This window comes from Narcine bancroftii, chromosome 13 (genome assembly GCF_036971445.1).
Source record: "Narcine bancroftii isolate sNarBan1 chromosome 13, sNarBan1.hap1, whole genome shotgun sequence".
Classification (NCBI taxonomy): Eukaryota; Metazoa; Chordata; class Chondrichthyes; order Torpediniformes; family Narcinidae; genus Narcine; species Narcine bancroftii.
Genome location: NC_091481.1, coordinates 66,377,256 through 66,404,474, shown reverse-complemented (window position 1 = coordinate 66,404,474; position 27,219 = coordinate 66,377,256). Strand labels below are relative to the sequence as shown.

General features: G+C 46.5%; 1 protein-coding gene across 1 annotated transcript; it reads left to right on the top strand.

Annotated features, from left to right (window-relative positions):
* The first annotated feature begins 16,094 nt into the window (after window positions 1-16,094).
* On the top strand, window positions 16,095-18,189 carry LOC138747924 (uncharacterized protein C1orf94-like). The gene has a single exon (XM_069907573.1). It carries the CDS (start codon window positions 16,209-16,211, stop codon window positions 17,943-17,945), a length of 1,737 nt encoding a protein of 578 aa, XP_069763674.1. The 5' UTR covers window positions 16,095-16,208; the 3' UTR covers window positions 17,946-18,189.
* Window positions 18,190-27,219: the final 9,030 nt, after the last annotated feature.

Below are 27,219 nucleotides of genomic sequence, written 5' to 3'. Positions count from 1 at the left end.
TTGGACATTTGTGTTCAAGCTATCTGAGAAACAGCATTTGGGGGGAAGAAAAAAAAATTCTCCTTTCCTGGTCACGTCTCCAGCTCACCTTCACTGTGTACCTTGTGGGATGTCAGTGTTGGGAGTCGGAGTCACAAGATATCGGAGCAGAAGTGGGCCTATCGAGTCTGCTCCACCATTCCAATCCTGAGCTGATCCATCCTCCCTCTCAACTCCACTCCCTGTAACCTCTGATGTCCTGACTAATCAACTCTGCTTTAAATATGCATCCAATTACTTTGCTTCCACGGCAGCAAGTTCCACAGAATCACAACCCTCTGACTAAAGATATTTTTCTACATATCTGTTTAAAATTGTGCCCTCTTGTCCTAGATTTCTGCTGTCTTGGGAAGCATCCTTCTGTACTCCAGAAGGATTGGGGGGAAAATCATGGAGGCATTTTGAATGCCTGAACAGAGTAGATGTGGCAAGGGTGTTTCCCACGGTTGAGGATTTTTGGACAAGAGGGCATAACTTCAGGATAAAAAGGCATCAATTTAAACCAGAAATGTAGAAACATTTATTTAGCCAGAGGGTCGTGAGTCTGTGGAAATTGTTGCCACAGGCGGCTGTGGAAGTGAGGTCGTTGGGGGCTATCTAAGGCAGAGATTGACAGGGATTGAACTGTTAGGGCATCAAGGGTTACGGGGAAAGGGCCGGGGACTGGGGCTGAGTGGGAGGATGCATCAGCTCATGATTGGAATGGCAGGACGGACTCGATGGGCCAATGGGCCGACTTCTGCTCCGACATCGTGATCTTGTAATCACAGTGGTGAAAAGAAGGGGCTCTTCTTATATCTGGCTCAGAGAAGGAGAAACTCTCTTCCTCACCTCATAACCCCCCCTCTTTCCCATCCAACCCACCCCTCAATGGCCCCTGCCAACTAAAACACTCTGAATGTAAAGGTAAAAGCCCAATGCTGGAAAAACTCAGCAGGTCAAACAGTGTCCATTATGTAGCAAAGATAAAGATACAAAAACCAACATTTCGGGCTTGAGCCCTTCATCAGGATATGAAGAAAATGTCGGCTGGCACCCAAACCTGGTTCAAGCACCTGCCTACACCTTGCTCATACATTGATGAAGGGCTCGAGCCCAAAACGTTGATTATGTCTAGAACATAGAACATTGCAGTGGGGGATTCATACCATTAAAATAAGCTATTCGGCCCTCGATGTTGCGCCGACCTATATTCCTACCATAAAAATATGAAACCCTTTGTACCTCATTACTCTCTGTTTTCCTTCCATCCTTGTGCCTGTCTAAAAGTTTCTTAAATGCCCCTAATGTTTCAGCCTCCACCTCCATCCCTGGCAAGGCATTGCAGGCACCCACAACTCTCTGTGGAAAAAATACTTACCCCTAAACTTTCCACCCCTTGCTTTGTACAGATGTCCTCTGGTGTTTGCTATTCTTGTCCTGGGAAAAAGGTGCTGGACGTCCAATTCATCCATGCCACCCAGAATCTTGTAGATCTCTATTGATTCTTGTAGATTGTCTCCTCTCATCCTTCTTCGCTCCAAAAAGAAAATTCCCAGCTCTACTAACCTTGCCTCATTAAGACTTGTTTCCCAATCAAGGCAACATCCTGGTAAATCTCCTTTGCACCCTCTCCATAGCTTCCACATCCTTCCTATAAATGAGGTGACTAGAACTGAACACAGTCTTCATCTTTGCTGTATGAAGTTTTGTGTTTGACCTGCTGAGGTTCTCCAGCATTTGTATTTCACTTCAATCACGGTGAATGCAGACTTTTGCGTTTTACTCCTGAATGTAAAATTGTCGACGTTACCAGGTGACCAGCAGTGGAAAGGAGGGGAATCCCTTGTTTTTTTTTGCTGGAACTATGATCCCCAACCCAGGAGCAGCAGACAATGGATTGGTGGGGGGATTGGGAAAATGGAGCTGAGCCCTTCGATCCTTCTCCAAACTGCACCCACGGCCCTCAGGCTTGGTTCAGCAGCTGATGCCATTATTCGCCTCACGGGAGGTTGGAACCATTTCCCATGGTTACCATTGTAGGGGTGGGGATAATGGGCGGCGAACAAGGGGGGCGTCGAATCAAGGGCCATAGGGTGAAACCAGACCCCTGAGATTACAGCGGGTCAGATAATGATCCAGGACAGGGAGCAGGTCACAGATTGATTCCTAAGGTTGGATTCTATTGGTCAAGGCTTACCTCCTGAGGGTTGATGGGTCAAAAGCTGGCAGGCGCCTGAATTAAAAGGTAGGGGGGGAGAGAAGAGGGCAGGAGGCAGAATGGGGCCTGAGGAGTACAGGCTAATGGGTTAAAGGACATTGGTGAGGGTCAAAGAAGAATAAGGCTGGAAATGATTGGGGGATGGGTTATCAATCTGACTGGAGAGTGAATGGGTGTGGGGAGTTGGAGGGAAGGAGACAAGGATAGGCATTGTGGTGAACACATTCTTGACTCTGTATAAAGGTTCCAACACTATAACTCCACCCCAGAAAGCCTGGGTCACAGCACAGGATGGCCTTCAAGTTCACTGTAACTAAAAGCCTATAGTTATTTGAGTTATTGATCAGGCACGTTGTAGGTGGCGGGAATTGCGGAGGATGATACGTTGGATGCTGAGGCTGGTGAGGTGGTCAGTGAGCACAAGGGGAATCCTGTCCTTGTTGCACCTTGGGGTGCAGGGGGCCGGGCAGCACAGCTGGTGCAGCGGTTAGCGTGATCCCATTACAGCACATGCGACCTGGGTTTGTAAGGGGTTTGTACACTCTCTCTGTGTCTACGCGGGTTTCCTCCCACCCTCTGACATCGTGGGGGAGTTGGTGTATTTTGGCTCATGTGCCGGAAAGGCCTGTTACCATCCTGTAGGTCCAATTTATAAAAAAATAAAATTTATGGCTGAAGATCAGGGGGCAGGGGTGGGTGTTACAGAGCGTGGGAAAGCTGACCGTCAATACCCCCCATTTAATCTCAGCTTCCACCACCCCTCCCTCGAGGATGGTGGTGACTTGACCTATGTCTCGTGGTATCTCAGGAACAGCGCTTGCCCGGGAGGATGGGCTCTTTCGTCTGGTCTCTCCACCCTTCATTCACCTCTGTGCTTTTCTCCCAGTCCTCAGCCTCGACATCACATTGGAGCCTGTGGATCAATTCTACGGCAGTTTGGGCCCTGCGTTTACCAGCGAAGCTCGGGGTGACCATCCGACATCGCAGTGGGCCTTGAACCAGGTTTCAGGGGAAACTGGAGAGCCAGATTCCAGACCACAAGCCGGCGGTGAGATTCAGCTCAAACCCTTATCTGAAAGCTCAGTTAAGGTCTTCCTCTGAATCCATTTCAAAATAATATGCAAATAAATATGACACTAAAGGTTCCTGGAGTGTCATTTTGGAAGAACATCATATCACACTTTCCTTCCTGCTCTTGAGAGGTGGTTTCATTAAAATATATAACATTCTTTAGGGCTGACACAGAGTTAGGGTCAAGAGAATCTTTCTCCTGACAGGAGTGGATAAAACCAGAGGGCAAGATGTCCGCTCTGGGATGCAGCCAGTTCAAGCTGAGGTGAGGAAGGATTTTCCCAGATGGTTGGGTTTCCCGGGGAACAGAGGAGGTGGAACCTCGGGGGTATTTGTGGCTTGGATCGATTTTTTTTTTGTGGTCAGGAAGGCAGGGTAACCAGCAAAAGGCAGGGAAGGACCTCAGGAATGTCAGGTCGGTCAGGATCCCATTGGTAGGTGGAGCTGGCTTGAGGGGTTGAATGACCTCCAGTTTCTCTCCCTCTGTTCTCCAGCCTGGGGGTGGCAGCTTAGAGCACGACAGCACAGTACAGACCCTTTGATGTTGTGCCAACCCATATATTCCTTAAAAAAAAATACTAAACCCTCCCTACCCTATATTTTTCCTTCATCCATGTGTCTGTTTCTCTTAAATGCCCCTAATGTTTCAGCCTCCACCACCATCCCAGGCAAGGCATTCATTCCAGGCCCCCTCACTTCACTTTGTACCCGCCCTGGGAAACAGACGCTGGGCATCCACCTTATCTATGCTTCTCATAATCTTGTAGACCTCTCTATTAAGTCTCCTCTTATCCTTCTACACTCCAAAGAGAGGTCCCAGCTCTGCTAGCCTTGCCTCATAAGACTTGTTATTCAATCCAGGCATCATCCTGGCAAATTTCCTCTGCACCCTCTCCACATCCTTCCTGTAATGAGGTGACCAGAATTGAACACAATACTCTTAAGTGCGGTCTCACCGAAGATTTGTAGTTTGTCAATATCACCTCTCTACTCTTGAACTAATTTCCCCTATTAATTAAGCCCAGCATCCCATAGCTTGTGGGGTCAAGTCGGAGAGCACGGAAATATCCCAGGGCGGTGCTGAGGGACTGCTGCAGGGTCAGAGGAGATGTGCTCCCTGCCAGGTAGTGCGCCAAGTGGTGGGTACACGGTGGTTGTGGCTCTGAAGATGCTAGTGGCCTTACGTTTGGAAGGTGCAGGCTTGAGGTGACTTACTTGAACATGTATCAGCTGCACAGTTGGACTGAAAGTTGTTCTTGGAGCAAGGAAGGTCTGGAGGCAGCTTTGAGGGAGGTGGTAAGAATTATTAAAAAATGGATTAGCTAAGAAAAATCTAACTATTCACAGATGCTTCAGAGACCAGGGACAGAATTATGGACAAAAGATCAAAGTCAAGCCAAGTTTATTGCACAAGTACAACCTGACATAATGGCATTCTCTGGTCCTCAGTGCAAAACACACAGACCCATAACCAGACATAACACACATACATACAGACAAACAATACACATGCAGGACAAGTATTCATGTATACAAATAAATAAATACTGAGTGTGAGCAGGTCCTTGGGTCGTTCAGCGTCCTCACTGCCCGTGGGAAGAAGCTGTTCCTCCACCTGGTGGGGCTGGCTCTGATCCTCCTGTATCTCTTCCCTGCCTGGAAGATGCTGTGCGCGCCCTCTTCAGGCAATGATCCTGGGTAGATCACGTTGATGGGGGGGGGGGGGGGGGGGGAGGTAGAGGGATCCTCTCCACCACTCTGATGGTCTCCTCTGGACTGGCCTCCGATCCATTTCTCTGCAGCCACCATCCCGCACTGCAATGCAGCCGGCCAGGACGCTCCCGATAGAGCTCCTGTAGAAGGTTGACGTGATGGTGGCCGGCTGGTTCAAAGAGCTGCAAGGAGAGGATGAGGCTCTGTGCACATAATTTCCACCCAGTATCTCACACTGAGGTACGACCTAGGGTTCTGGGATGTTGTGAAGGTCAACCTTCCTTGACCTGCAGTGACTCAGCGCTGACACCAGGTGGTGCAAACACCCCCCCCCCACCCCCCCCACCCCCCAACTCTGCTATTGAAAAGGAAACAGCTGGCCTCAGCCTGCCTCTGCCCTCAGCAGTGCTCCTGGTTGGCAGGTGTTGTCTGCTGTTTGCTGCCTAATTGGCAAACACCGGCTGTTAATTAGTAGTGGGGTCTGGGTCCAAGCAAGTTCTTCCACAGCAGCGCTGGAGAAACTCAGCAGGTCAAGCAGTGTCTTTTTTTAAAATTTTTTATTTTTCACACTATAAACCACATTGATCAAGATGCATACATTTTTCTTTTCAAATATATACAGTGTCGTTTTCTCCCCCTCCCTTTTCCCATCCCACCCTCCCTACCTCCCCTCCCATTCATTTAAAGTACAGAATCTAAGATACATTAAACCCATCAAACAATGTTGTCACTCAATAAAAATAAACAAGAAATTCCACTGAGTCAATTCTTTTCATTTCCTTCTTCTGTCATTTTAGGTGGTAGATGTCCTCGGTAGGTTTTCTCTATTGTGTTTCATGTATGGCTCCCATATTTGTTCAAATATTGTAATATTATTTCTTAAATTATATGTTATTTTTTCTAATGGAATACATTTATTCATTTCTATATACCATTGTTATATTCTCAAGTTATCTTCTAATTTCCAGGCTGACATAATACATTTTTTTGCTACAGCTAGGGCTATCCTAACAAATCTTTTTTGTGCACCATCCAAATCAAGTCCAAATTCTTTGTTTTTTATGTTACTTAGGAGGAAGATCTCTGGGTTTTTTGGTACATTGCTTTCTGTGATTTTATTTAATATCTGGTTTAGATCTTCCCAAAAATTTTTCACTTTCTCACATGTCCAGATTGCATGAATTGTTGTTCCCATTTCATTTTTACAGCAAAAACATCTGTCAGATACTGTTGGGTCCCATTTATTTAACTTTTGAGATGTAATGTATAGCCTGTGTATACAGTTATATTGTATCATACGCAACCTCGTATTTATTGTATTTCTCATAGTTCCAGAGCATAACTTCTCCCATGTTTCCTTCTTTATCTTTATGTTTAAATCTTGTTCCCATTTTTGTTTAGTTTTACCATTTGTTTCCTCATTCTCCTTTTCTTGTAGTTTAATATACATGTTTGTTATAAATTTTTTGATTATCATTGTGTCTGTAATCACATATTCAAAGTTACTTCCCTCTGGTAACCTCAGACTGCTTCCCAATTTGTCCTTCAAGTAGGATTTCAGTTGGTAGTATGCCAACACTGTATCGTGAGTTATATTATATTTATCCTTCATTTATTCAAAGGATAATAATTTATTTCCTGAAAAGCAATTTTCTATTCTTTTGATCCCTTTTTTCTCCCATTCTCTAAAGGAAAGGTTATCTATTGTAAAAGGGATTAGCTGATTTTGCGTTAGTATTAGTTTTGGTAATTGGTAATTTGTTTTATTCCTTTCTACATGAATCTTGTTCCAAATATTGAGCAGATGATGTAATACTGGAGAATTCCTACGTTGTACCAATTTTTCATCCCATTTATATAATATATGTTCAGGTATCTTCACCCCTATTTTATCTAGTTCTAATCTAATCCAATCTGGCTTTTCCCTTGTTTGATAAAAATCTGATAGGTATCTTAATTGTGTGGCTCTATAATAATTTTTAAAATTTGGCAGTTGTAAGCCTCCTTGTTTATACCATTCTGTTAATTTATCTAGTGCTATCCTCGGTTTCCCCCCTTTCCATAAAAATTTCCTTATTATTTTCTTTAACTCCTTGAATTTCTCTGTCAAGTGTATTGGCAATGCCTTAAATAGGTATTGTATCCTTGGGAAAATGTTCATTTTAATACAGTTTATCCTTCCTATTAGTGTTAGTGGTAAGTCTTTCCAATGCTCTAAGTTGTCCTGTAATTTTTTCATTAGTGGATAATAAATCAGTTTATATAGATGGCCGAGGTTTTTATTTATTTGTATACCTAGGTATCGCATTGCTTGCATTTGCCATCTGAATGGTGATTCTTTCTTAAATTTTGAGAAATCCGCATTATTCATTGACATTGCTTCACTTTTATTTGCATTAATCTTGTATCCCGACACTTCTCCATATTCCTTCAATTTCTTATGTAATTCTTTTATTGATATTTCTGGTTCTGTTAAGTATACTATAACGTCATCTGCAAATAAACTGATTTTATATTCCTTGTCTTTTATTTTGATCCCTTTAATTTTATTTTCTGTTCTTATCAATTCTGCTAGTGGTTCTAAAGCTAACACGAACAATAAGGGCGATAGTGGGCATCCCTGCCTTGTTGATCCGCTAAAGTTAAATTGCTTTGAAATATATCCATTTACTGTCACTTTCGCCAATGGCCCCTTATATAATGCTTTAATCCAATTAATATATTTCTCTGGTAAACTGAATTTTTGTAGTACTTTGAATAAATAATTCCATTCTACTCTGTCAAAGGCCTTCTCTGCATCTAAAGCAACAGCTACTGTTGGAGGTTTATTTCCTTCTACTGCATGAATTAAGTTAATAAATTTACAAATATTGTCTGTTGTTCGTCTTTTTTTAATAAATCCAGTTTGGTCTAGATTTACTATTTTTGGTACCTAGTCGGCTAATCTGTTTGCTAATAGTTTAGCTATTATCTTATAATCTGTGTTAAGTAAAGATATTGGTCTATATGACGCTGGTGCGAGTGGATCTTTCCCTGTCTTTGGTATTACTGTAATTATTGCTGTTTTGCATGAATCTGGTAAGCTTTGTGTTTTATCAATCTGGTTGATTATTTCCAGGAGGGGAGGAATTAATAAATCTTTAAATGTTTTATAGAATTCTCTTGGGAATCCATCCTCTCCTGGTGTTTTATTATTCAGTAGTTTTTTTTATTATCTCTTGTATTTCTACTATTTCAAATGGTTCTGTTAATTTATTTTGTTCCTCTATTTGTAATTTTGGTAGTTCAATTTTAGTTAAAAATTCATCTATTTTGTCTTCTTTCCCTTCGTTTTCAGTTTGGTATAATTGTTCGTAGAATTCTCTGAAGTTTTTATTAATCTCCGTTGGATTATATGTGATTTGTTTGTCTTTTTTCCTTGATGCCAATACCATTCTCTTAGTTTGTTCTGTCTTAAGCTGCCATGCTAGAATTTTGTGTGTTTTTCCTCCTAGTTCATAATATTTCTGTTTTGTCTTCATTATGTTCTTCTCCACCTTATATGTTTGTAGTGTTTCATATTTTATTTTTTTATCTGCCAATTCTCTTCTTTTAGTTGTATCTTCCTTCATTGCTAATTCTTTTTCTATATTTACTATTTCCCTTTCCAACTGCTCTGTTTCCTGATTGTAGTCCTTCTTCATCTTGGTTACATAACTTATTATTTGCCCTCTGATGAACGCTTTCATTGCGTCCCATAGTATAAACTTATCTTTCACTGATTCTGTATTTATTTCAAAGTACTTTTTAATTTGTCTTTCAATGAATTCTCTAAAATCCTGCCTTTTAAGAAGCATGGAGTTTAATCTCCATCTATACATTCTTGGAGGGATGACCTCTAACTCTATTGTCAATATCAGGGGTGAGTGGTCCGATAATATTCCAGCTTTATATTCTGTTTTTCTTACTCTGTCTTGCATGCGAGCTGATAACAGGAATAGGTCTATTCTTGAGTATGTTTTATGTCTACCTGAATAATATGAATATTCCTTTTCCTTTGAGTGTTGTTTCCTCCATATATCCAAAAGTTGCATTTCTTGCATTAATTTAATTATAAATTTGGTTACTTTGTTCTTTCTGTTAATTTTTTTCCCAGTTTTATCCATGTTTGAATCCAAATTAAGGTTGAAATCCCCTCCTATTAGTATGTTCCCTTGCGTGTCTGCTATCTTCAAAAAAATATCTTGCATAAACTTTTGATCTTCTTCGTTAGGTGAATATACATTGAGTAAATTCCAAAACTCCGAATATATCTGACATTTTATCATTACATATCTCCCTGCTGGATCTATTATTTCCTCTTCTATTTTAATTGGTACATTTTTACTGATTAATATAGCTGCTGCTCTACCTTTTGAATTATATGACGCTGCTGTTACGTGTCCTACCCAATCTCTCTTTAATTTCTTATGCTCCATTTCAGTTAAATGTGTTTCTTGCACGAATGCTATGTCAATTTTTTCTTTTTTCAGTAAATTTAGCAGTTTCTTCCTTTTGATTTGGTTATGTATTCCGTTAATATTTAAAGTCATATAGCTCAACGTAGCCATTTCATACTTTGTTTATCTTTCCTTTCCGTTTCCTCATCATCACCTTTCCTTCTTATCCATTTCTGCTTTCTTGTTTTGAACATTTTATAAGACAACATTTCTAAAACATCAAACATTTCCCTTATTCTCCTATCTAAAATTCTTTAACCCCACTATCCCCTCCCCTTCCTGAGTTGCCCTTTATCCCTTGTTGGGCAACCACATCTCCCCTCTCCATTTGGATTTGCGAATTCACTCGCAAGCGTCAACTGATTTCGCAGTGACCGTACCTCCTCCCCACCCAGCCCTCCCGCAGAAAAGATTTTAATTTTCATATATAACAAAGGTCACTCTCTTAATTCCCTCCTTACTTCTTCTCTTCCCTTTCTTTCCCTTATTAATTCTTATCTATACTCTATATATTTTCTTTTAAATACACATACACACATGTACACACATATATACATACAAACACACACACATATATATATATATATATATACCCATATACACACATACATATAGTTCGTGGTCATTTTTACTCTCATTACATGTCTTCATTTCTCTGTCTGTTTTATAGTTGTTCTGCAAATTTTCGTGCTTCCTCCGGATCCGAGAATAGTCTGTTTTGCTGCCCTGGAATAATTATTTTAAGTACCGCTGGGTACTTTAGCATAAATTTATATCCTTCTTTCCATAGGATCGCTTTTGTTGTATTAAACTCCTTTCTCTTCTTCAGGAGTTCAAAACTTATATCTGGATAGAAAAAAATTTTTTGACCTTTGTATTCCAGTGGCTTTTTGTCTTCTCTTATTTTCTTCATTGCTTTCTCCAATATATTTTCTCTTGTTGTATATCTTAGGAATTTTACTAAAATGGATCTTGGTTTTTGTTGTGGCTGTGGTTTCGGGGCTAAAGTTCTATGTGGCCTCTCTATTTCCATTTCTTCCTGTAATTCTGGTCTTCCTAGGACCCTGGGGATCCAATCTTTTATAAATTCTCTCAAATTCTTGCCTTCTTCATCTTCCTTAAGGCCCACTATCTTTATATTGTTTCTTCTATTATAATTTTCCATTATATCTATCTTCTGAGCTAACAGCTCTTGTGTCTCTTTAACTTTTTTATTAGATTCTTCTAATTTCTTTTTTAAGTCCTCTACTTCCATTTCTACGGCTGTTTCTCGTTCTTCCACCTTGTCCACTCTTTTTCCTATATCTGACATGACCATCTCTAATCTATTCATTTTTTCTTCTGTACTTTTAATTCTTCTTTTTATTTCACTAAATTCTTGTGATTGCCATTCTTTTACTGATTCCATATATTCTTTTTATTTTCTCGAAACTTTATTTATTAATTTTAACATATGAAGAAAGTAAGTAATTCACGTACAGAAAAGATTCCATATATTCTTTAAAAAAAAATATATCCATTGTCTTGCCTTTCCCTTCTTCTTCCATTTTTCTGTGTTCTTCTTCCTCTGGGTTGGTCATCTGTTGTTTCCTTGTTTTCTTTTTACTCTCTTCTTTCTTGTTCTCGTTGTTTTCTATGTTCTCTTCCTGTTGTTGTGTTGTAGCTGTCATTCTCAGCTGTGGAGATCGACTCCTCAGCTGGTCCCCCCTCCCGTCAGTGTTTTTTTTCATGCGCATCGCGCATGCGCGAGGAGTTGCGCATGTGTGGTTGCACACTTTTACTTGGCTCCGCAAGCCATTTTTGTAGTTCCGAGCTCAGGACTTCAACTGACCCGAGGGAGCGGGCTTCTCTCTCCGCGGCGGGCCTCCTCGGACAGGTAAGGCCTTCACCTTCTTCTTCCGACGTTCTTTCTTCTTCTCTTCTTCCCGTTGCTTTCGACTTTTCTTTCTTCGCTGCCATTTTCTTCCCACCGTTACTTTTACTTTGTTTTAATTTTTATTCTTGTGCCTTTGTGTTTTGTGTAGTTTTAAAAAACTTTTCCTGAGAGGGCTGGAGTTCCCCGACCGGCCACTACTCCATCACGTGACTCCTCGCCAAGCAGTGTCTTTTATGGAGCAAAGGACCGACGTTTTGGACCTGCCCCTTTTGCCAAGCCTTCCTTCTCCTTCCCTTTGGTTCGGACGCCTGCCGACCCTTGATGAAGGGCTCAAGCCCGAAACGGTGGTCCTTTGGTCCATAAAAGACACTGCTTGGTACCTGCTGAGTTTCTCCAGCGTTTTGTGCTATTACTTCAACTACGGTGCCCGCAGATTGTCGTGATTTAATCTTTTAAGTCAAGTTTACTGTTGTCTGATCAACCCGATGAAACAACGTCCTCCGCTCCTCGGTGCAAAGACGCGCAGATAAACAATATACATGCAGGACAAGTAATATATCTATAAAAATAAATATTCCTTTGTATAACTGAGAGTCTCGGGTGGTCAGTATGAGCAGTTCCTTCGGTCGCTCAGCGTTCTCACTGCCCGTGGGAAGAGAGGATGATGAAAATGAATGGGACGGGGAGAGGGAGAAGAGACGAGATGATATCCTGTAATGAGGAGGGCTGGGAGGGGGGGAATCCAAATTGCACATTTAGGGGCAAAGTCATTCAGGGAGGGACGAGGATGGGACAGCAAAGAGAAATGGGGGCCAGGCAAATAGTGGAGAGGGGCTGAGTCTAATTGGCCACAAGATGCTGCCACTTGTCTCCCTTTGAAAGGAAAACAACTTCGAGCCAAAACCAGGGAAGGAAAGGGGTTGTGAAAGAACATGAATCAGGGCGTTTGGTCAGGAACATGATGAATAATTGAGTTCCCGATTGATCTGAAGTGATATCCAGCAGTTGGCATGTCTTTGCGTGTGTTGCCGACGCGCCACTCTCTACCCTCTCCTGGTTTAGTTCTCCGTGCTCTTGGCCCAGGACCAAGTCCAAGGGCAGATGGAAGACGTTTGGGACCGCCCTGTGGTGGGCTGGACGGAGCAGCAGATTCAACGGGGACTCCTAATGGCAAAGCCGCGGGGAAGGCAAGGAACATGGCTTGCGATTGTAGGAAAAATGAGGGGAACTTGGTCTTTATCTGTGAAATCTGTCATTACCTGTTTGGAAGGAAGAGCACAGCAGCATTTGGATTGATCTTGACAGTCTTACCCTTCCCTCTTGTTTAAATTTGTGTGTTGAAAGACAGCAGTTCAGATTATACTCGATGATCAATACAGCTGAAGGTGCAGGTCGTGGATTTGAGGTCAAGGTGAAGGTGAACGATTAATTGTTGATGCAGTATCAGTCAGGATTCCTCTGTGAATTGCCAAATCATTGATCTTTTCATTCAGCAAACCCTGAGTTTTACTTTCTGCATAACGAACGCCAGAGCCGGGAAAATAAATATCCCTGACATTGAAAGGCACATCAGACACTCATGAATTTTATATTAAACGTATAAAATTATGAAAGGCCTAGGAGGCAGGTAAGTTGTTCCAATTGGTGGGGGAGACCAGAGCGAGGGGACGCAGCCTCAAGATTCAGGGTAGTAGATTTAAGACGGAGATGAGGGTGGAATTTGCTGCCTATTGAAGCAGTGGAGGCGACCTCAGTGGATATATTTATAACAAGGTTGGATCGATTTCTATAGAGTCAGGGAATTAAAGGATATGAGGAAAAGGCCGGTCGGTGGAGATGAGCTTGTCATCAGATCAGCCATGATCTCATTGAATGGCGGAGTAGGCTCGACGGGCCGAATGGCCGACTCCTATTTTTAAAAATAGTCTTATTGAGTTTAACGAAACCCCTTTGCACAAGGTGAACTAATGACAATAATGCAGTAAAAGCTCAAAACGCTGGAGAAGTTCAGCAGGTCAAACAGGGTCCTTTATGTAGCGAAGGTAAAGAGACGTCGGTGTTCTGTGCTTAGTAAGGGATTGGTTAAGGTGGTATATGAGTGAGGTTTGAAAACCCCTGTTTTAATCGTCCCTCATTGGCTCGTTTCAGAACTCCAAAGGGAACGGGCCGATGACAATTTTTCTCAAGCCAAACATTTCAGTAACAATTGGGTCTGGAGCAGCGATTCTCAACCTTCCCTTCCCACCTTAAGCGATCCCTGACAGAGCACCGACAGCACAGGGATTACTTAAAATGGGGTGTGAATGGAAAGAAAAAGGTTGAGGACCAAATGCAAGGAATCCAGGCTGTGGAATACCGTCCTTGATGTCCCAAACACTTCAGGCTCTCACTGGCTGAGCGTTCTCTGCAATCAACACCTCATGCAGATGGACCTGGTTAGGACAGCCCCAGGGGTTCTCTGCGTCTTGGGTCCTGTCCCAACCATCTCATCTGCTCTTATCAATGACCTTCCATCGGGAGATCAATGACGACAATGGACAAGTGTTCATTTGCAGTTCCCCGGAGGTCGAGACGGTCTCTGCCGGCAGGATCCAGGCGACATTTGGTCTGGTCCGTGCTGTATCTATCGCATTCAGGCAACTAAATGCCAGGCAACATCCGTTTTCTTCCGGAGCTTAACTGTCCCACTCTAAAGCAGGAGCGGCCCAGTGTTGCAGCAGGTAGTGCCACTGCCTCGCAGCCCCAGGGGCCCTAACCCGGTTCAGTCCCAACCTCGGGCGCTCTCTGCGTGGAGCTTGCACGTTCTCCCTGTGACCGCACGAGTTTCCCCAGGCAGAACACGAGGGAGTTCTCGAATGTCGTTGAAACGGCTCCCATCTAGTTAGTCGGAGGTACTGACCGCAGCCTTGTAGAAAGTGAACAGCTGCGGGTTATCCTGGTACATACAACACGGTAACGGGTCATTTCAGCCCACAAGTCCATGCCGCCCAATTTATACCCCGTTAACCTACACCCCTGGTATGTTTTGAACGGTGGGAGGAAACCAGAGTCCCTAGGAAAACCCACGCAGACACGGGAGAGCGAACCAACTCCTATCAGACCGCGCGGGATTCGAACCCAGGTCCCAATTGCTGGCGCTGTAAAGGTGTGGCGCTAACCGTGCCACCTGGTAGCCGTGGATAGGGTTTGGAGGGATATGGGCTAGACGCAGGAAGGAGGGACCAGTCTGGGTTGGGTTTTTTGGTTAGCATGGCAACTTTGGGCTGAACGGCCTGTTTCCACGCTGTATGACGCTGGTCACAGGTGCACCAGAGGTTGATACTGGTTCTGAGGCAGTCTTTCCATCAGTTGATGATGATGGGAGGTAGAGGAAGAGCTTGGATGTATTGGATGGGTTGAATGGCCTTTTAATCTGCTGTGTTAATGGAATGCCATGTAGGGTAATGACAAAAAGAACCAAAGGAAAGGTGACGGGGAACAGGGAACTAGGAAGAGAAGCAATGAGACTGATGGAATTACACATAAAACAGAAAGCTGGAGAAACTCAGCTGGTTAACCAGGATGCTGTGTATAGGAAAAGGTACACGACCTATGTTTCAGGCCTGAAACTACCCAGTTTCACCAGCCTTGTGCTTTTACTTCAACCATGGTTTCTGTAGACTTTTGTGTTTTACGACTGATGGAATTACTGGGATGAAGGCGCCAACTCAGTTCCTTCTGCTTGGATGCTTCAGCCCTTCACAGAGCAGAAGCCGCGGGGGAGGGAGGTAGCCGGCAGGGTGCTGACAGATGGCTTCGCCGCTTACCAATGGGAACATGGCAGGTGAGGGATGAGCAGTGAAATGTGAACACGGCTCCCGGCTGCTGCATTGGACTCACTCAGAGTGGAGGAGGAGGGGAGGGGAGCGCGGAAACGCAGGCCAGCAACCTCATTAAGCCGCACGCTGACGCTGGAGCCAGGCAGATCCGGCCAAGACTTGTCTCTTCGTACCTGAGACCGTCGAACATGGTGATGGAGATATTAACCAGGGGCTGTGGGTTCCTGTGAGGGGCGTTGGACAAAGTGGCGACTCTCTGTCTGCCTTTCAGTGAATAAAATTTAAAGAATTTCAAGTATGTTACATTCTAAATGTAGTATTAGGTGACAACAATGGAACCTTTACCTTTACCCTTGCACCCTCCATTCATGGTAGGTTAATTTGGCTGTAATTGGGTGGCACAGGTTTAAATGGCCAGAATAGGGTTCTCTTGCATTGTAAATAAAAGTGTGTGAATATGTGTTCACCGAGTGTTTACATGCATGTGTGTCTCTGTGTGTTTGTATGTGTGTCTGTCTGTGTGTGTTTGTGTGTGATTATTCAATGCATCAGAGCAGGGAGACAATCTACCAAGGAGCTGCTTCCATTTATCGTGTCTTCCATCGTGAAGCGTGTATGAAGCATCCATCCATTAACAAACAGTGGCTTCTGAGCAGCCATGCCCTCCAGCCCACTCATCCCTATTTGCCGGTGTTCGGCCCATAACCTTTAACCCTCTCCATGAAGCTGCCCTTTCAATATCTTCCCATAGTCACGACCACGTTCTTAAAGGGGACAACATTCTCTCTCTCTCTTGCCCCGCACTGTGACCTCGGGCGACTGTATCCATTTAAACTTGGTTGTGACAAGATGACCGCACGTCACAAAGGGCCAACTCTCCCGAGTGGAACATTAATATTGTGAGGTCGCAACTAATTCTTTTAACAGTTTTCCCAACTGTTGCCCAACTTGCTAATCAAAGGGAGAATTAGCCCGGATACTCTGCGTCCCCCTCCTCCCTTTGCCCGGGCACCATGCTGGCAAAGGTGGAACTCGTCCACCCGCAGAAAGATGCCAAGTGCTCCTTCCCCCTGGGGCCGTACCCACGAAACGCCTGGATCCACGAGGACACTCCGGAGGACGGCCTGGACAAAGCCTGCTACGAGATCTGGAGACGCGTCCAGCAGCTCTCGGCTCAGCTGGACGGCGAGCCGAAGCAGGCTGAGACGGAGGGGGCGAAGCCGGGTCGCCCGGCCGAGAGCTGCGGCAGGGACGACGTCTCGCTGCTGGTGCAGTTGGAGTACCTGAGCATCGTGGGCGACCGCGGCGGCGACGACCGTCAGCAGCCCAGCCAGGCCGGGGAGGAGTGGCCCGGCCGCGGGCCTGACGCTCCTGGGAAGGACGAGCTTCTAAACGGTGGACAAGGGGCGGAGCTGGGCAAAGAGGAGGGGGCGCCGGAGCCCAGCTCGGACGTCGCCCCCGTGGCTTCCAACAAGGAGATCTGCCTGCTGCTCGCCCAGTTCCCCCTGAAACGCATCAACGAGTCGGAAGCCCCCGACAACACGGTGGTGCTGGAGAAAGCTCGCATCATCAAGGACTTTCTGCAGACCAGCATGTTCAGCGACAAGAAAGCGGGGGCGCGCTCTCCGCGCCCGCGGGAATGGCAGGACGAGGAGACTCGGGGGCAACTGCCCGTCTTTGCCAAGTTGTGCGAGGACCCGGCCTCCAAGCCCCTCCTCGGCCCTGCGGCGGGTAGCTTCCAGGGGTCCCCGAGCTTGGCTTCTGCCCTGGAAGCCAGGGTACCGGAGTCGGCCCGGGTGCCCAAGGGGTCCCACCCGTGTGGACTCGAGGGCTCCCCCCGGGCCAAGGAGAAGAGCCCGGGCGGGGCGCCCGGGAAATCCGAGCACAGCTACAGTACTACCCGACCCTCGCTGAAAGGGTCCGTGCGCCGAGCGGCTGCCAAGCGCCAGGAGGATCTCCCACCGCCCGCCGGGGAGGAGTCGGCACTCGGCGAGGAGGTGGCCCCGTCCGAGAGAGGGGGCGCGCCGCTGGAGCCGCCGGGCGGAGAGCGCGGGGCTGGCCGCGGTGGGGCGGTGCCCCCGGTCGGGGCGGAGAAGGTCGGCGGCGGGAAGGAAGGCAAGGGCAGGCGCAGAGGCTGTCTCTTCTCCCCCGAGGCCGAGCCGGGCGCCGTGTCCGACTGCAGCGCCAAGACTTCCAACGGCGCGCACCCGGCCCGCCTCGGCACCCTCACCCTGCCCACCCGGCCACGCCTCATCAACTACGTCCCGGTGGCCCCCGGCCCTCCCTCCGCCTCCTCCAACCCTGGCTACGCCCAGCAGCCGCCCCCGTTCTACCAGGCGCGCACTGTGCGCCTGCCTCCCCAGCAGCCCCTGGACCCGCCCCCGGCTGGCTGCTTCGTGCGCTCCGCCAACCCATATAACTCGAGCCAGCTGGTGCAAGACTACGGGCCGCGCCAGCCGTACGTCAGGGCCGCCTATGCCCCCATGGTGGGCTACTGGTCCTTGGTGCCGGAGTACCCCTACACCGCACGGAGCATCCCCAAGCCCCTGGGCACGGTGGGCGGCGGCAGCACAGCCTCCCCGCCCATGGCCGGCGACGGACCTCAGTGCCTCTTCCAGCCGGCTTACGGCTACTTGGACTCGAGCGTGCCGGCGACAAGGTTCACCTGTGGTCGCTCCGGACCCTTGTACAACAACGGCAGTTTCCAAATGTACTTCCAGGCCGATGGAAGCGGTTTCAGCTATTGGTAGAACAGAGGCAGAGTGGGGAGTGCACCGCCGTCTTCCCCGACAGAGCCATTCATTTATACAAAAAAAACAATGACCTTTTTCAGAAAGTATCCTGGTTCACTGCATTCCCTGCCCCAGTGGTTCCCAACCTTATTGTTTCCACTCGTATCCCACCTGAAGGAATCCCTTACTGAGCATAGAACACCTATGCCGGTGGTTTTCAAACTGCCCACCCCCCCCACCCCCCCCACCCCCCCCACCCCCCAACTCACATCCCATCTGAAGAAATCCTTATATTCTGTGATTAGTAAGGGATTACTTAAAGTGTGGGGGGGGGGGGGGGAGGGAATAAAAGGTTGAAAACCACTGTTTCAACGTCCATCTTGGTCTCATTATGTGCGCGGTTTCACAACTCCAAAGGAAATGGGGCCAATGACAATTTTTCTCAAGCCAAATATTTCTGTAACAATTGGGTCTGGAGCAGTGATTCTCAACCTTCCCCTCCCACCCACATCCCATCTTAAGTAATCCCTTACCAATCACAGAGCCCCCATGGTATAGGGACACCTTCAGGTGGAATGTGAATATAGGGGGGCAGTTTGAAAACCACTGACCTTACAGTCAATTTGCAGCTATTTTTAATGCCATTGTAAAGAAAATGGGAGCTGTTTCTCCCAAAACAGTGACCATACAGTTCAGTCCCTGGAGATGTGGGCGTCACCACATAGGGCCATGAATGTATTTCTGGGATTTAAATCATAAAGGTCTGGATTGGGCTACTAATAAAGTGCCTGTTCCCCCGACAGAGAGTGCCATAGATGGGCACTTTCGCAATGAATATTAAGATCTTGAGAACGATGCAGAGTGGCTGCAGGGTGAGGGACTTCAGTTACGAAGAAGGGTTCCAGTGAGGAAGGGTCGTCCCATAATTTCTAGGGGCTATTTTGTGGGAGGAACAACTCTATCAGCACGCCATCGGTGTTCTGTGGTTCATAAGGGATTACTTAGGGTCAGTGGCGTCACTAGGATTGGTGTCACCCACCCCACCCCCAAGGACCTCCTCCCGTACCAGATCATACAGAAACCTTAGTAATGTTTTATACTAATGTTACTAATAAATCATAAATACTAATGACCACAAGATTGTAGCTAAAACACCAGAAAATTCGACAAAAGCAGTGACTATAAAAACACTAGCAGCAACAAAAACAACAGCGCGTGCTGACGAAACCATGTGTTTCGAAGCGTCGTTGTCATTGTAACGATGGCGCGTTAGAAGTTTCAAAAGGTAAATGAGCATCGAGTTTTAGCCTCGTACGGATATTGATATGTGTAAGCTGGTCTTATGAAAAAATGTTTCTGTTGTTATAACTAATGACAGGTATTTTTATAAAAAAATAATACATTTCTGCTGAAACACTGCACAAAAATTATAGACAGTCATTTTGCTGTCACCCCCTTTGATGGTGTCACCCGCTGCAGTCTACACCCCTCCCCCCCCACACCTAATGACGCCAGTGTTTTGGGTGGTGTGCGAGTGGGGAAAAGAAAGGTTGAGAACCCCTGCCCTACACTAATTTTCTGTTCTATGTTGTTAAAGTCTCTCTTTTCCCCCTGGTTTTAAAGGAGTTTCAGAAATGTGTTGGCAGCACCTCTGGGATGTAGATGTTTCTTTCATGGTTTAACTAATGTAATTCTATTGATGTCTCTAGCCTATTGATAGCATACATGGATCCCCATATGGGGTACATACATCCCTTGAGCTGGCGAAAGCAGATTCCCCCCCCCCTCACCCTCAATCTAAGGTGTCTCGATTTTAATCACGGACACAAAGTGCGCACCATCCGATATCTTCCACAACCTCTTTGATCCTTACCCAACTAGAGATCGAGCCTCTAGGTGATTTCTGCCAGTCAGATGGTTTCTGGGTGGTGGGGTTTGCCACTAGCTGGTTAGTACTTTAATTTGCTCCTGAGTTATAGATTGTGGATCACAGGCGTGGGTCTATTCAATGAGGATGAGGCCTGCGCACTGTGGCTGAAAGCTTTCTGGTCAAGCGATTCAAAGCTGAAAGGCGCCCGACCTCACGACACCTTCACAGAGAACAGGCCTGAGTTTTGGAACTATGCACAAATACTTTTCTATCACCCACATTGCAGGCCAACGGTGCTGACAAACAAATGTGCCAAAAAGATTGAGGTATTTACTTCCCCCCTTTGTCTTTATGAATTACAGTCGTCAAGTGTAGCAGGGAATCTGTGCAAAGCCTGGCCATCTGTTTGTTCCTCCATGCCTTGGTTAAGAAAGCTCGGCTGGGACACTGGGGGGTTGGGGGGTGGGGGGAATCTCTCATACTTTTGTTTATACTTTATTCACAATAAATTATTTACAAAACAGAGCACTGTGTCTTTTTATGCCCATAATGTCAGCCATATCTCCATTGTACATTGTTATATTCATTCTCTCAATACCCTGTTACTGCCACTGAGGGCCTCTGTCGACTGTCCCTACTCTGTTGGTTGAGGGACTTCCCCCTCAGTCTGAGCCTGGTAATGGACTCTAGACTTCCTCACGTTGCCAGTTGGCAGCATTCCCGGGCCGACACCTCAGTGTGCTGAAAGACCACCAGGTTTCAGGCCGACCGAAGGGTGTCTTTCACCAAGTTGATGGTCTTCCAGCAGTTCCGGATGTTTGAGTTCATTCCCGGGAACAGTCTGTAAATCAGTGAGTCTGCTGTCATGCTGGCCCTGGGGATGAACCATGACAAAGACCCTTGTATCCTTCACCACACTCTGTTCACAAATCCACATTCGGCAAAGAGGTGGGCCACGATCTCAACTCCACCGCAGCCGTCCGGGGGGGGTGGTGATGTTCTGGATGTGTAGAAATGATTTGACTGGGAGGGCCCCTCTCACTGCCAGCCAGGCCAAGTTCTGGTGCTTGTTAGTGAGGCCTGGTGATGAGGCATTCTGCTAGATGTCCCAGACAGTCTGCTCCGGGAACCATCCCACCGGATGCGCTGAGTCCTCTCTCAGTTCCTGCAGGGCATCCCGTGCTGACCACTGCCTAATGGCCCTGTGGTCAAAGGTGTTATCCTGGAAGAACTTTTCCATGAAGGATAGGTGGTGCAGCACAGTCCATCTAACAGAGGACGGTGGCCAGGCCTGTCCTTCACAACCCCTGGGACAGGTAGAACCTCAGCACGTAGCGGCACTTGGTGCCCTCGTACTTTGGTTTCATGCACAGCTTGATGCAGCCACACACAAAGGTGGTCATTAGGATGAGCACCACGATGGTTAAACCCTTGCCCCCATTTTCCGGTGACTTGTACATGGTGCTCCTTCTCACCTTGTCCATTTTGGAGCCCCAAATGAATCTGAACACTGCCTTGGTGACTGTCCGGGCGTAGATGCAGGGGATAGGCCAAATCTGCACCATGTTCAGCAGTGCCGAGAGCACCTCACACCAAGTTTTTTTTACCTGTAATTGAGAGGGAGCACTGAGCCCACAGTCCCCGTTTTTGGTGGATCTTAGCGATTTGCTCCACCCAATCCTTAATGCACCCCTCAGCCCCTCTGAACCAGATCCTCAGTATCTTCAGGTTGTCCATTGTGACTGTGAAGGGAATGGTGGACCAGTCGGGCCAATTACCGAAGAGACTTGCCTGGCTCTTCTTTTGGTTGACCCTGGTGCCCGATGCGGACTCAAATTAGCCACATATGCTGGTCAGTCTCCAGACTGATCATGTGTCCGAACAGAAGACCATGACATTGTCCATGCACAGGGAGGCCTTGACCTGGGCACCTCTGCTGCCTGGCAACGTTACTCCTCTTATTCCCTTGTTCTTCCAGATGGCTTCGTCAAAGGGCTCTATACAACACACAAATAAGACTGGAGACAGAGGGCAGCCTTGCCTAATTCTAAACATATTGGGGAAGCCATCGGTCTCCCACCCACTGATTTGGACTGCAGTACAAATGTCTGTGTCGAGCAGTTGGATCCAATTCTGGATTCCCTCCCCAAAGCCCATTTTGGAGAGCACACGCACCTCTCATACTTTTCAGGTTGGGGGGCCTTCCACCCACCTGTGATGATTAAGTCTCACTGATAGATTGGCAAGGGAAAAGTCACTCCACACTCAACCATGGTTCCAAACTTCACCAGAAAACTCCAAGAACCTGCCACCCCATTGTCCAGAAACCCCAATGGCCTGTCCCCTGATCCCATTGGGAGCCTGCTTCCTGAGCTCTGCAGAGGGTGAGAGTGAAGAACCGCATCCTTGGCAGTTGATTTGTAATTAATGTTCTGTCTGTGTGCATGGAAGAGACTTGCACTGCTTTCGTAACTCAATTAACAGTCTTTATGGAATCCCTGACATATTTTCTTTTGATAAATCTACAGTCACGGTAACACAGGGCACTGCCTGAGGAGATCTGCTCAATCTGTTACCTACAATATTCGCAGCTTATTATCGAATCATTTATTTCCCATCTGTGCATACTTCGGCACTAATTGGGCAGTTGGAGGCAGCCCCGAAGAAGTTTGAGGTGCTGGTCGAGAGCAGCAAGAGGAAAATCAGTGAGCAGTGTGGGTAGCTGTAATGGGGACGAGCTGTGGGAGGTTGCAGTAAAAACACAACGCTGGAGAAACTCAGCAGGTCAAACAGTGTGCCTCTTCCCCTGAGCTGCTACCTCGTTAACCTGAAGCCACGAGTGCTTCCCATTCCCTGGAAGCTGGCTGGCCTGCTGAATGATCCAGCATCCTCTGTTTTGACCTGTAACAACCCGACTTTCGCTCAGCTCTGGCCAAGGTCCCCTCTTTGCCTTCCGTAAGACCACTTTCTCCTTGTCCACTCATTCCCCCCTACCCCCTGTGTCCACAGGAGATGCCACACTTTCACACCCACACCTCCTCCCTCATCACAAGTTGGGGCCCTAAACAGACCTTTCCAGTGAAGCAACACTTGTGAATCCACGGCGGGCCATCGACTGTAAACGGTACTCCAGTGGTGGCCTTCTCTACATGGGCGAGACCGGGCGCAGACTGGGAGATCGCTTCGCTCAGCACCTTCATTCTACCCGCATCAGTGATGGGAACCTCCCAGTGACAGGGACCTCCCATACTCTCATGCCTGTCCACGGCCACATGTACTATCCCACCAAGACTACCTTAAAATTGGAGGAAACACACTTGATTTTCCATCTGGGCACTCTCCTGCCGGATGGCATTAACCTTGACTTCTCTGGTTTCTGTTAGCCCGTTTTCTCTCTCTCTCTCTCCCTTCCCTTTCCCTCTTCTTTCCTCCAGCTCTCCACCCCCTTCCCTCTCCACTCACATAGACATTCCTCCTCGCCCTGTTTGCTGGTGCTCTGCCCTCCCTCCCTTATCCATCTATTACCTCCTGCCTTTGGGACTGTGCTCCTCCCCTAACCCCCCCCCCCCCACCCCCAGTACCTTTCAACGTCATTCCATAATAAACATATAAACATACAGAAATGTTGGAGGAACTCAGCTGGTTAATTCAGAGACAAAGATATATCGCCAACATTTCGGGCCTGAGCCCTTCAAGGAAGGGTCAGAAAAGGTAGAAGCAGGAAATGTCAGCAAGTCCAACAATGGGGGAGGATTCCAGACCCACAAAAGGTAATTGGATGTGATGAGGGACTTATTCATCATGTCTGTGTGAAAGGGAATGGAGAGACAAAGGGGGAAGTAGGGGTTGGGGGGGGCGGGGGTTTTAAACAAAAGTCAGAGAAGTCTATGTTAATGCAATCCGATTGGATGGCTAGTTGGAAGATGAGGTGTTGTTCCTCCAATTTATGGCTGTCTCAGTCTGGCACTACACATGGGAATGGGACAGAGAATTGAAATGGGTGGCCACTGGGAGATTCACACTATTGCAGCGGACAGAGCTGAGGTGCTCAACAAACCGATACAAATAAACATAGATCACAGCACAGTGCAGGCCCTTCAGCCCTCAATGTTGTGCCGACCTATATTTCAACCAATAAAAGGTTCTAAACCCTTCCTACCTCATCACCCTCTAACTCAGTCTGCCTCCAGTCTCTCCGATGTTTTTCCATACCCTAAATCGTTGGTTATGTAGCTTTACCTTTGCTACATTCTTTGTGACCAGCTGAGTTTCTCCAGCGCAGTGTTTTTACTTCAACCCCAGTGTCTGCAGACTCTCGTGTTTTGCTCCAAGTCACCTTGACGTGGTTCTGCAGGATGATTCACAATGCCTGCAGGAGAAGGGCGGCGTCAGAGAGCCAGGCTCCGTTTCCTGCTGACATCAGACAGATGGTCTCTGCACGACCTGCAGATCCTCCTCTCTCTTCTAACAAGGGCACGAACCGAGCTGGTGTCAGTCTGGCCTGGCATATCAGGGAGGATAACACTGACTTCTGGTGTCAACATCAGGACTCAGCTGTTCTCCCTCGATTCTTGACAACTAATGAACCACGAGCCTGGTTGAAACAGAAGGGAAACTTCTTGCAGAATATATATCAAGCAGAACTCTAAATGACTGACTGTTTTATGTTCGAGTTCAACAAAATAATTAAAATCAATTATTTTAGCAAAGCAAAGACTGCTTTTTCCTGTTTCTAAATGAACACCATTTCCTCCAAACAATTAGTTTTAACTTGCTGGAGAAACTCAGCAGGTCAAACAGTGTTAGGTAGCAAAGATACGGGTACATGAGCAACGTTTTAAACTTGAGCCCTTCATCAAGGTATCAACTTGGTTTGAACTTGATCAAGTTTTAACTTGAGTTAGGGAGGCCATTTTAGAACCTGGTTGCTAAGCAGGCCGACAATCCCAGCATGCCCCTGGAAATGGCCAGCACCCCTTCATCCTCTCCCCAGAACATGGAGCACTGCGGGAGGTCCCAACCCAGCTCGTCTCCGTGGGAGTTTCCCCTCATCTCATTGTCCTACTACCAGAAGGGAACAATCCTTAAACTTTTGATGAAATGACGCTGCTAATCTCAGCTATTTTTAGTGCAATTGTAAAGAAAGTGGGAGCTATTTTTCCCAGATTAGTGTGATCAAACAGATCAATCCCTGGAGATGGGTTGGAGACCGGGACCGGGGATCGAATACGGCGTTTCCTGTAAGGAGTTTGTATATTCTCCCCATGTCTGTGCGAGTTTCCTCCAAGAGCTCCGGTTTCCTCCCACAGTTAAGTGTATGGGGGATTGTAGATAAATTGGGTGGCACAGGCTTGTGGGCTGAGATACCGTGCTGGAGGCCTTACATTTTTAAATGTTATTTTATGTCGGGGCCATGAATGAATTGCTGTGATTTACATCATAAAGGTCTGGATTTGACTGCTACTAAAGTGTCTGTCTCCCAACAAACAATATCATAGATTATCTGGAAAACTGCAAGAAATATTTGGGCACTTTTGCAATGATATTTGTGGTGGAACCACTGTACAGCTATTATCACTGTCTGTATGAATGTACTGTATGGGCTGGCCCGCCCCTGCTCCTGTGTCTCAGAATCCCTATACAGACTGTTGTGCCCAAGCCCCTCCTTCAGTACCTGCCTCCTTGGAACTGGCCCAGCCACAGGTGAGATGTGCTGATGTCTTATGGTAATTAAAGCCTATTAATCACAACTCTCAGTCTAATGTGATGCTACAATATTGAGATCTTGTGGAAGGTGCAGTGGCTGCAGAGCGAGGGACTTCAGCTACGAAGAAGGTTCACCCCATAATATCCAGAGGCTATGCTGTTCTTGGAGAAAGAGTAGTTGTAGCCTTTATTGTCATTTAAAACCGGTACACAGTTAAAAACAAAATTACATCCTCCAGAAGCCACAAAGCTACCTACATAACCTCGATTACACATCAGACAACTCAAGACGCCATTTCTGCTCCAGACAAAAGATAAAAACTACACAAGACTAAAACACACCTAACACTAAACTATATAATGAGCAAAACAAAGTACTAACGATATAGTAAAAGATGAAAAAAATAAGACAATAGGTAGGCTCAGTGAAAGCAATCACATTTCAGAGACTTATGTTTTAACAAGTCCAGTGGCTTGAAAAGAAGAACCACCACATAGTTCAGAAATCCATACAGGCCCGTCAGCTTCAGCAGTAATGGTAGCCCAGTGGTTCTCAACCTTTATCTTTCCATTCACATCCCACTTTAAGTAATCCCTCTGCCATCGGTGCTCTGTGATTAGTAAGGGATTGCTTAAGGTGAGATGAGTAGAAAAAAAAAGGTTGAGAACCACAGTTTTAATCAACCCTCATTGACTCGTTATGTGCACGGTTTCATAACTCCAAAGGAAATGGGCCAATGACAATTTATCCCATGCAAAAAATTTCAGTAACAATTGGGTCTAGAGCAGTGATTCTCAACCTTCCCTTCCCACTCGCAAATTCTCTCTTAAGCAATCCCTTACTAATCACAGAGCACCAATGGCCTAGGGAATACTTAAGGTGGTACGTGAGTGGAAAGAAAATGGTTGAGAAACACTGCGGTAGAGAGACCCCCATGGCCTCCTCTCTGACCCCACCATCTGCACTCCAATATGGCACAGACACCCGAACCTCCAGGCCAGGCACATGACATCGCCACTCCAGGCTCCCGGACCCCTCCTCCGCAGAACCGCCAGCCAGGCTCACAGCGGCCGTTCCGGACACCCCGACGCAGCTCCACCGACCCATCACGGCATCCCTTCCTCGGCCACTGGAGGCACCCGACGTCTAGAAGCCTCGCCGCCACAGCAGAAGACCGACTGCAGCAGACCGGGCTGCACCCCTTTTTCCATCCACCTTACTTTGCGGTTCTTCTCAGCTTCCCGTCTCCTCAGCACGACCATCTGATCCTCATCCTTTAAAAATTGAGCACGGCTCTCCGCTTAGACTGTTTCGGTAGCATCACGGTCTGGGGAAGGCATTGCAGCCGTGTCGCGCTCCCATCAACTCTCATTCTATCAATAGTGTACAAAAAAATGGCCAAGTCGTGCATCGTTGGAAAAAGCTGGTGCTACGTTGAAAAACTTTTTATCTTCTACCACTGGTTCTTGACCTTTTACAGTCTAAGGTCCACCTTGCCTCCACCCTAACATGGCCCACTAGTAGCAATGACTGAGCAATATAGTCAAAGGGCAGCTCGGTAAGAAACACATCTTTATCTAATTTAAAGTATTTTACTTAACATTTTAAAGAACAAAAAGCGCTGCAAGCATAAACTGAACATTAAAAACTCCCAATCAAGACACTAGGCACTTTCATGAGACCTCTTCCTGATGTTTCTTAACTAGTTTCCACAT

What these genes read in the sequence shown, in the direction of transcription:
- LOC138747924 (XM_069907573.1), top strand. Translation starts at nt 16,209, where the DNA reads ATGCTGGCAAAGGTGGAACTCGTCCACCCGCAGAAAGATGCCAAGTGC.